Source organism: Nuphar pumila, chromosome 13 (assembly GCF_984573655.1).
Source record: "Nuphar pumila chromosome 13, dmNupPumi1.hap1.1, whole genome shotgun sequence".
Taxonomy (NCBI): Eukaryota; Viridiplantae; Streptophyta; class Magnoliopsida; order Nymphaeales; family Nymphaeaceae; genus Nuphar; species Nuphar pumila.
In genome coordinates this window covers 91,654,619-91,666,129 of record NC_143261.1, presented here as the reverse complement: position 1 = coordinate 91,666,129, position 11,511 = coordinate 91,654,619, and the positions used below count along the sequence as shown (strand labels likewise).

At 40.4% G+C, this 11,511-nt stretch overlaps 1 protein-coding gene across 1 annotated transcript; it reads right to left on the bottom strand.

Moving 5' to 3' along the window:
• Positions 1-7,528: 7,528 nt before the first annotated feature.
• Positions 7,529-10,382, bottom strand: LOC149819157 (heat stress transcription factor A-1-like). The gene is made up of 2 exons (XM_089985085.1): positions 10,132-10,382; positions 7,529-9,106 (listed from the first exon to the last, which is right to left on the bottom strand). Exons 1-2 carry the CDS (start codon positions 10,354-10,356, stop codon positions 7,823-7,825), a joined length of 1,509 nt encoding a protein of 502 aa, XP_089841211.1. The 5' UTR covers positions 10,357-10,382; the 3' UTR covers positions 7,529-7,822.
• Positions 10,383-11,511: the final 1,129 nt, after the last annotated feature.

The following is an 11,511-nucleotide window of genomic DNA, read 5'->3' as shown; positions in this document are numbered from 1 at the left end:
TAGCTACAGTGCGTGTTCCTGGAGGGCCTGCTAGCTTCATTCGAGGTTGTCTCATAATCAGATCCTTATGCCTCAACAACATAACTGTTCTCATGCGGTGGCTTTGGGTGCTCGCTTGCCAATAATGCACGTCCAAACTGTTTAGCTTCTTGTTTTGCTAAATACCGTCTCAATGGTCGTCCCTCCATCTGAAACCTTTCCTGCACAAGGTTGGCATCCCATAGTTTGGTCCAAATGCTGGCCTGAATTCTATGAGAGCATTACTTCTAAGCAGAATAATCCAGATCACGCTGTTTGTAGTTGTTCCAATGAAGATACCTTCTCTACCTCTTCTGCATATTTCTTCCTTGTTGAACCAGGCCTCGAGCCTTTACCGAAATCATGCATTTGGTTGTTTGTCTCCTCACCACAATATTCCAAATTTTTGGCCTGGGTGTTTCTATATGACAAAGACTTAACCCAGAGTAACGGAAGAAAATGAGATTTTCAAATGTCTACTCTGTGCTATTTATGTTGGCAAAGTGAGGAAATAGTGCACCATCTGTTCTGGGACTGCACCCCTTTTCCAGTAGTTGTTTCACTTAGCCTGAGGTACCGATGCTGGATCTTTCACCCTCACTGTCCGTACGTAGTGAATCTTTGAGTCGTGACCATCTTTTTTGGGCCATATTTCACATCTAATTCAAAGAAAGGGTCCTTCATGTGGCGTTGATGGATTATTACCTTTTGGTGGCTAACCTAGAAGGAGCACAAGAATGAAGCTCATCCCCCACAACTCGTTTATAAACTCATTGCTTCAGACATATACCTTATGGTTGGGCAAAAGGGTTTTTAGTCTTCAGATTGCCTGCAACAATGATCAAATTGTGACACAAATCGGGATGGCCCAATTTACGAGAGAATCTACCAACTATGGTTATATCTAAGGAAAATTTTTAAAAAACAAGAAATAATAAAAAATTAAAATAACTAAAAATAAAAAAAATACCGAAATTTATCTCATCTTCAGCTCTCCTAAACATCCGGATTTCTCATCTTTTTATAGATGAGAATTCTTAATCAAAACAAATACAAAAGTGATAAACACTAATTAAGATGAGTCTCTATCTTAACAAACTTCCTAATTAGATACAAATCTCATATAGATCCAATATATAAAATATAATCTAAAGAAATTCAAAAATGAAAGATGGATCTATCAAAATCTTTTATGGACCTGAGACTTCTATTCCGCTCTTGCATCATTCTCCTCAGGTTGAGGAAGACTTGCCCTCAAGTCTGAATCCCACTTGTACTTTTTCTAATTATGTTTTAACTTGTGGGTCATTGAGACCATAATACATAACCGAATTTTGGTCCAAGTCTATAAACAGGCCGAACCCAACAGGATCTACTTCAACATGCATACTGAAGTTCATATTGATCCAATTTTAGCAAGTCTAAAGTCTTAAATGGGGTTGAGTTGTAGAATATGGATATAAGATAATCTTAGATCCAATTATTAGGATTTAGCTCCTAAATATATTTGGATATTGGTAGGATTTGTTGAAAGTCATTCTGGATTGGGTCAAGTTGGTCTAGGGTTTGGATCTTTGGGACCTAAGGTGGGTTTAAGTGGATCCACTAAAATAGGTTTGGATTCATAAAGGGATTTTGGATCTAAATCATCTTTAATTAGATCTAAGAATTCCAATAGATCCTGAATGGATTTAAATGGAGGCTCATTTGGGGTAGACTTTACAAAAGTATTATCTATCTGGGTTTGGGAATCTTTTGGGCTAAAGGTGAGGGGTAGTTGATCCACAAACCTGACCCGCATCAATTACTTCATTTTATCCATGTTAGATATTTGTTCATTCCTCTGTTCTCATGCAGAGTTGATTGAATTGCAAGTTCATCCACCACCACATCTAGCAATCTCACGAAATGCAATAATGGCTAAGAGGACTTTTCGAAGCTTCCAGATCAGGTTTGCCTCAAAGGTTCGCTCCATTGCTTAAATCCAATCAAAGAATGCATTTGGATCATGGTGACCTCTGAACTTTGGAATGTCAAATTCATCACCATATTCAACATGAATCCAATATTCTAACCATTGGAGTTTGGGTTTTATCTTCACCCACTTGGTTCAAACAAAGTTTTGGATCAAGATGAGGTAGATTTGAAGGTTTTTAAGTCATATCCAAGTTCAAAACGAAAGGAGGTTGGTTTTGGGCTTGGAGCCAGTCCCCTTAGGCATTGAACAGGTTCTCTTGTCCAACACAGCACAAGGGAAAAAGTGAGAAGAAGAGAAAAACCGGTTCGTATCCGAACAGATTTGAAACCCTTCTTTCTTTCCCACCCACGATAGGGTTAGGGTTTGGGTGTTGGTAGGCACCCTCACCGGCTGTGGTTGGGAGGCCGCCTATGGGGTCTTCGCCCGACGACCTGTTGTTTTGTCAGACTGGAGCGATTGACTGCCACTGGTCCGGTAAGAAGGAGAACAAAAAGAAGAAGGGGCGAAGCCAGGGAAGAAGAGAACGGGGAACCCGATATCGAGGTGGGTTGCTGTCGATCATGGTGAACCGATGGTGGTTCGCCTATGGGGGGTCCTAGCTGGAGTAACCCCTTTTTGCATCTAGGTTTTGGGCAGAGAAATGATGCGAGATGGAGGAGGAAAGAGAGAAGTCTGGTGAGTGAGAGGGAAGAGACATCGGAGAAGGTGGGGGAGTCGGTGGAAGGAGATGGGTCAGCCCTGCCACTGGTTAGGGATGGCTGGTGGTCAGTTTGATCGGTCTGATTCGGTTGGTGAAATGCCAACAGGATTCAAGTTGACAGGGAGACTTCATCAACCCAGTCGATCCAACTTCTTGATGGGGCCATTGATCAGCAATGAGAGAACCCTGTCAGTCATCGAGCGATGTCCTGTCTCCATCCACATTTCCAGTATATCCAGGCCATCGAGCAACGAGACTGCAGAGAACCCCATCAGTCATTGAGCGATGTCCTGTCTCCATCCACGTTTCGATCGAGCCATCTTGCTTCAAATGGCAAAAGGATGGTGCAAGGATAGTGTTGACCTGCGATCGTCAAAGGTTGATATGATGAGAGATTCAACAATCACACATTGTTGTTGGTCGATAGCCATGGTTGCCATCGATTTGAAACTCCTGAGTAATTATACGATGTATGTTCGATCGATGCCACTTCTCGGGTTATACAATTCATGATTTCAACACACCAGGATCGTCCTTCAAATCTTTCTTTCGAACAAATCTAAGTTAGATCTTGCTCTTATATACCAATTTGATGCAAATTAAGAGGTTTTGATTTACGAGAAAATCTACCAACTACGATTATATCTAAAAAAAAGCTGAAAAGAAGAAAATAAATGAAAATTAAAATAATTGAAAATAAAAAAAAATACTGAATTTGATCTCATCTTCAATTCCACTAAACATCATACATGAGGATTCTTAATCAAAACAAATACTTAACTGATAAATTCTGATTAAGATGAGTCCCTGTATTTATTAACTTTCTAATTAATTAGATATATATCTCATATAGATCCAATATCCAAAATACAATCTAAAGAAATAAAAAAAATGAAAGATGGTTCCAACTGGATCCTTTATGGACCCGGGTCTTCTGCTCAGCTCCTACATCAAATTGTAATCCACATATTTTCAGATTCTTGGACATCAACTATTGCCGATGGTCCCATTTTGTAAACCCTCTTGATTTGAGTGGTAATGAAACGTTTTTCTCACTCTTCCGTGAAAAAAGAGAACCTGCACTCATTCCCAATACAAGAACATATGCTCAAACATAAGTTTGTTTCTTGTGATTGCTGTTGCTATTGTAAGTAAAAGATTTCAGATATGATTTCTAAAAAAAAGGCACTGGATTGCGGACATGACTTTGGGATGGACGGATCTGAACCATAACCGCATAAAGATTTGGTAAACAAAAAGGGTTAATTAATCAGTGAGGTTGTCCCCATACAAGTCCTAATACATATCCGACACGGTGTAGGTTTGAACATGCATAATTAGGTATCGACTAAAACATGCTTAATAATTTACATGTTAATTAAATCTTGCTATCATTAATTAAATAATTGATAACTAAATAAAAATAGCAATGATTTGTGAATTAACAAGTAATTATCAATTACACTGTAATTATCAAGAAAATGGCCAAATAAAAGTATTGTTCACTCTTAAATGCCATTTAATTGAAAATTACTTATTGATTATGATTAATAAATAAATGCTTATTAATCAACAAATATTAATTCTAATTAGCAAATAAATGCTAAATAACTATAATTGACCAATATTTGTCAGATAAATGTAAATCGAAATTGCCACACAAAATTCTTTTTGTTACATTATGATTTGTGCCCTCGGCAATTCCTGAAGGTGTGCCTATACTCCAGCAGCAATCAGAGAGGCTGGAATGGTAAGATTGGGCCCAAAAAGATGAGTTGTTTTCTGATACGTGCAAATGACATGAAATGAATAGATGATGATTATGTTGTTTTAAACTTTTATTAGTACCGTGTTGTTGGTAGGAGCTGTCAGTGCACGTCTCTTTGTGGTGGGACGTTGCAGGTTCAAAACTCAGTGGTACGTTGAATAATAACTGGGGGACTGCCTAACGCCAGCTTTGCCTTAATTTGAAAAAGAAAAAACTTTTGCCAGTTATAGGATTGACAGATGACTGCAACAAAGGATGATTGCTAACCTCATGAGATGTATATGAATAAATCATTCATTATTATCGGCACTGATACAAAGTTACAAACAACAAAGTTCTAATGGTAATTAAAGAGCTCATTATTTACAATACAATGTGACAAATTGATAATCATTTAGGGGACATTTATATGACATAGAAAGCTGGGGTGTGCAAACAATGAGGTTCCTGCAGACCCAATCATAGTTACCAGGAAACCAAATCGATGCAAGAAGCGGAGAAGCGAGTATTAAAAAATAGCTTGAAGCGCGGAAAGTGGGATACGATTGTGAAGTGATTATGCAAACACACATGAAAAATGAAAAGGGAACACATAGAAAGCAATATGAAGTGCATGCAAATTAAAGAAAATAAAAAATGACATAATTAAGCACAAGTATAAAATGGTAAAAAAACAACAAGCTAGTTAAAAAAACAATAATTAACTTTTAATATAAAAAACGCAGAAAGTGAGGAGGAAGCAAATAGGAAGTGATAAGAATCGAGAGAGGAAACATTAAGAAAGCAAAAAGGGATCAATTTGGGAATCGAGGAGAAAAATATGTTTCCCACTAAAGCGAATTTCCCAGAGCTTCCCCTCCTCATGGAAGCAAACTTTCCCATGTAGCAAGAAGCTTTCGGTAACTATAGGCTTAACTGCTATGAAAACAGCAACATCTTTTTTATTTTCTCGCGAAAAAGAGAGCCACCCAATTTCCATGACAAGCCCCAAAACCACCTTCCTTGAGAGACAAATGCGCCCTTAGAAACCCACCTTTTGGCTGATATCTAAAAAAGAAAAAATCCCATCTTTTTCTAAAATTTTAGGATTCAACTTTTCGTTAATAGGAAGCTGAAGTTAATTTCATGGTTAAATTCCATATAAAAATATCCCCTTGCAAATTTGCCACCATCCTAGTGCCTTCATCAACTGGAGCCATGTTGATAATGGGGATCCAAATTTTTGTTAGAGGTGCATGGTAAGGACATCAGCCTTGGTAATAATATCCCTTGTCCTTTTCAAATGGCTAAGAATGGCCTCATCTGTTACATGAAAAGTCAGTGGTACTCGTCATTACATGTCTTTCGCCTTTTAGGAGTCAAAGTTCTTACCTTGTTTCTCGTCTCTAGCACTTACCTTCCCTAGGTTGTCCCTTCGGAATCTCTTCAGCCACTGGGTTGCTCTTCCGGAAATCTTATTTTGTACATGAACTTTCCTGCTATACTGACGTCATAAGTTCGATGGCATCCTTTGTCGCAAAGTCGAAGCTGGGTGTACTCCCCATTGGGCAATGGGGGAGGCCTCAAAGGTTTTACCCAATGTTGTCAGTATCGGCCGATGCGTATCATACACATCACCCCCTGAATCGGCTACTTTTAATAAATGTAAAAAAATACTAAAAATAAAGTTTTAATTTTTTAAAATATTATTTTAATGGTTTTAACACATGTCACGTTCTTCTGATTGACATGTAATGTTTTTTTAATTATTTTTTGGCCGATACAGAACGATTCACTTGGGTATCGGTATCGGCATCTGAATGGTTGGCCGATACTGATACTGACAACATTGGTTTTACTTTACCAACCGAAGCCAATGTCCGGTCAGTGATGGAGTTTTTTTCCCTGGACTATTAAAAAAAAAAAAAACTGATATGTTTTTCATTTAACAACATGTCCAAATAAGTACGTAACTCCAATGCTGCTGAAAACAGTTCACTTTTTATTTTTAGTTTGGAAGGGTCGAAAAAGCCATACTTTTTTTTCTTTCCTGCCATCACACCTGGAATATCACAGTCAAATCTCAAGTCTTTGAGCACCACCAAACAGAATGAATACATAAAAAAAAAAATATGCTAATGCCAGAACATAATGTTTTAGGTGGAGCTTATGAGTTCAGTTCCATGAACGTTATTGGAAGCCATACAACCCCTGAAACAAAACGCATAAGAGAACAATAAGTCCCCCGGCCTTATTATAGACACACACCGTTTACAACAGAAGCTACAGTGGCTTAGTTATATGAATGGAGACTTCTACATCAGCTTTATGGGAGGAATAATATATAGTGGATTTGCAAAGCTTGATGCATAAGTCGGACTAGTGAGGCATCAAACGAACTCATAGGATAGCAAATGTTGCAAAAATCAATGAACTATGTTGGACATCCCACAGTCCAAGTGCCGTAAACTTGTCCCAACTTCTAGTCACTCTATATAGTTCAAGATGGCTCATGGGGAGAAAAGAAGAAAGGTTGAAACCTACAGACCAACAAACATCGATAAACAAGAGCAGTTAATCACTAGACATCCAATTTTTTGAATATTTTTATCCAGACGGCACGTGTCCATTGAGAACAAAACAATGGACCAACTGGTTTTCATTTCAAGCCTGCATCGGGTGCCATTTACAAATTACAATCCTTTACCGGAAGTTCCCAATCTGAATGAAGTAACAAAGGTTTCAACTTCTAATATTAGATCTGCAAGGGCATATGTCTATGAACTCCATATAATCCACTACATTGCCCTACAATCAAAGCTTCCCTCAACAAGTTTCAAGAGACTAAACACTTTAGAATGGAAAAATATGACCTAAAATCTTCCTCTCCTACTTGTCCAATAACTTTCAATAAATCAGGATGAACATGATTTTTGTTATTGGCAGCATGATAATTGGTTAGAGAATCAGAGCTTGTATTAAATGCAATTATCAGTCTCAGAAAAATTAAGAAGAATTTAAACTTTTTTTTTTCAACTATGGAAGAACAAATGGAATAAGTAGCATGCACAAGGGAGAACCGGCGCTTATCTTTTTATGACTCCACAACATTACCCTCTCAGTAACAAAACAAATTAGCCCCCCTCTAAATCATACAAACCAGCAAGGGAGCTTACAAACATGTTTCACTCTTAACTAGAAAGAAGCTGAATACAGGAAGGCAAACGTGCAGTGGTGTTGATTTGGCAATATCTTGCCAGAAACGCTCTTTAGCAGATTGCCATATTGACTTGTGCTGATTTTTCTTTTTTCAAAGAAAAAAAAACTACAACATAGGATGTAACAGCTTGAGACAGGCAAATCCATATGATGATAAGGTTCACCCATTTGTTTCTGATGCAAAAAGCCCTTGAGTAAGCAGCTCCATATTAGCTCTATCCCATCTAATTTCATTTACTCCTTGTCTGAAACCATTTTCCTTGAAAAGAGCATCCTGATTGCTTGACTCAACCTCCTCAGTTTCACTTGAGATTGGGATCCCTAGAAGTAACTGATCCCAGGAAAAATCAGTCATATCTGACAGAATAGGAACCCCATCAAACAAAATGTCCGCATCAGCTTCGGACGAGAACTTATCTGCTTCTTCTGTAGGCATTGAGCCATCAACTGGTATAAGATCCATATACCCAGTTGCAGATTTAGGAGCCACCATATGCGCTGCACTTGCAAGATCAACAGCACCACCTTCTGGCACTAACCATGGCACCTGAGGGCATTTGGGAATATTACGAACCCCCTCACCTGGGAGAATGGGCTCCGGTAACCCAGAAACCACATTTGCACCTGGTAAATCACTTGAACTTGCGACCGATCCCGAAAGACCAACAGAAGGCGGAATCGCCGGTATTGCAGTAGACGAGGAAACCTCTGGAAATCCTGTCACAGCAGGCAAAAATCCAAGTCCAGAAGTTGATTTCACCTCTGCAAGAGTTGCACCAGACTTTTGGCTTGAAGAGAAGCCATTCTCAAACGCTTCAGAAGTTGAGGTGACAGCATTAATCAAGGAGCTTTCAGGGCTGCCTGATGATGACTGCAAGCGGGAAAGCAAACCCGTGTAAAGTATTTGCATAAGCATGGCTTTCGCAACCTCCTTCGCGGGCTGGTACTTAACCATCTGCCCATCACCCGGGGCGTGTTCGCCATCTGCATCGCCTTCGTGCTTAGGCAATCGGCGCTTTTTGCTCACTCTAACTACACGCCTGTTGTTATCCTTCTGGTCCGCGAACTGAGCCAAGAACCCAGGGCTCTGAATTGCCTTAGCCAGGAACGACATCATCTGCTGCTGCCGATGCTCCATCCCATGGATGCGCTGAACTAGTGTCTGCACCTGGTGGTCGGTGTTCTGCTGCTGCTGCTTCACTCGCACCAGCTCCTGCATAAGGATGTTCTTATCCCTTTTCAGTCTCTCGATTTCTTCGTCGAGCCCAAACTTTCCAACCTCCACGCATGCGCCAACGGACACACTCTGTCCTTGAGGCAGTTGCGAAAGAGCATGGCTCTGGATGAGCTTGCGCCTAGAGATAGTCTTCAGCAAATGCTTTTGACTTCTTAGAAACCCTTCGTTTGCAAATTCCCATCTATCTGGATCAACTTTCCTAAAACCCTGCTCACAAGAAAAAGGACTTCAGCAACAAGCAAAAATGTATCAACAGGTTAGCTTATCAGAACAAATTCAGAAATTCATACCCATCAGAAAAATGGTATCAAGAAGGATGCAAACTTTTACCAATCCTATGAAGAACAATAATACATCTCCTTCCGTATGAATTCCTGCAGAATGACACGGAAGAGTGAAGGACCATACAATCAAAACCATCCATCTCTCATCCCCATCCACAACAACCGGCGGAAGAATTCGATCAATGGAAAACCAACTCGACCGCCAGAGTCAGTAGATTTCCGTCTAATATTCTATGTCAATTTTCACAATCCTTGAAAGTTTCAACTTACCAAACACAAAGTGGGCATGAATCCTAACCGGTCTATCAAACTAAGGGCTGGAGAAAAAACTGAGGATGAATCCTCGCCGAATGATTCGTGAAACCAAGACGGTCACAGTGTAACATCTCTTCCTAACAAGGAGCCGAATCATATTTACTAAACCCTTCTTCTTCATACGGACCAAACAGCAAAAGCAGATATGAGCAAACACAAAACATTCGTATATTTCTTTCTCTGATCTCGCGAATAACGGAATAAGCCTATGGTCTCCTGATCATAAGACGAAGAAATCCACAAGATTCAGCTACGAAACCAATGAACAAAAATCAAATCAAAAGGAGAAAATCAAGAAGCCTTCACAAATTAATGCAAAATAATTAGCTCCACAGGTGGAATTCAACCGTGAAGGAATGAAACTTCCGTCGTAATGTCATGTAACAATTTCCCCATCAGATACGAAGAACCAGCAAACACAAACCCGCAATCAGCGTCAACAAAATCTTCCAACACAAATGCGAAACACCCGAAAACCGAAGGAAGCAAAAACAATTCCAAACGAACGAACGGAAATTGAAACAATTCAAGCACAAAAAACACCGACAAATCAAACCTTTCAACTCCACCCACAACCAGAAACACCGCAATAGCTGCGAAACGAAAGTGGGGTGGGGGGGGGAGGGGTCTCACGTAGGTGTTCAATTGGCGGACGAAGCTGGAGAAGTTGCTGTGCTTGAAGCACTTGGGAAGGAGGCAGCGGGCGAACTCCGGCGGGTTCCACACGACAAAGCTGTTGCCCCCCTGGCTCCACGACACCACCGAGTCCGTCGACGGGTCGTCCACCATGTCGTACGTCTTGCTCAGGAACGGTGGCGGGCAACCCAAGCCCAGGCCCGCGCTACTTCCTCCGTCCATCTCTAGGGGGTTTCAGAGAGAGAGAGTTTGGGGTTTTTCAGTTTTTGAGTTTCGGGGAAAGAAGAAGACGAAGACGACGACAACGACAAAGAACGGAGGCGGTGAGGGGAGAGATCGGGCATTTAGAGGAAGATGCAGGGACAGAAATGGGTTCGCAGAGGATTTCCAAGGGGTGCTTTTTGGGGGGATCTCAGGAGTAAAGTCGTAATTTCGTGAGGTGGATTCGGTGGATTAGAAAGGCCGGATCAGGTGCAATCGCATCGCATAAATGCAATGTGCCCTTGCGTTAATCGACTTTCATCTGCTATTGGCCCCACTTTGCCAAACAACAGATGAAATTTCAGCCGCACATTCTATTTGTGCAATGTGATTGTCCCTAATCCCAATTCGCACAGCGAAAAGTGGACCCCGCATATGTAGGGGCCCTTTTCACGTTGTTTTTCTTTTCTTTGTGAAGTACGATTTGCACCTGATCCCGTCTGACGGATGAAGTCGGCGGTACCTCCTTGGGATCCCTTAGATGCCGTTCATTCAGTTGTGGGGCCCATCTGGAGCATCGGCAATTCCTCGTGTTCTGTTTGATGCCGTTCATCGCTACGGATGAACGACAGCAACGGAAGGGTACATCAGACCTGATCCCTTTCCCGCCTGGGTGTGTTGAGCGGCCTGCCGCTCGTTTTATTACTATCTGAATGCCATTTTTGCCCTTTCCATTAGTAGAAATACCGAAGACGTCCTCTCAGCTCTCTGTGGAGCAGTGCGATTGCCACGAGTCAGGTTAACGTTGGCTATTTTTTTTTTGGCGAGGGAAATTCTCCCCGCAAATTAGAAAAATATGTAAATATGGGCTCCTGAAAAAATCTGAAAAACACTAGCAAAAAAAAAAAAAAAAAAGCACAACAATACACACGAAATAATGATTAATTGCAAAAAATACAACCATAAAATCACATATGAAGCATGTCTCTACCGGTTGCGTAAGACATCATCAAACATCAACTATCTTCCAAAAACAATAAAAAACATTAAATATCTTGTAACTAAGAACATGCCACAAGACTAGTACATTCATATTATATAAACATAAATATGATGACAATAGTTATACTCTATTTTCAATCGATTTTCACTCATTACTTGAGTGCCTTATTGTCA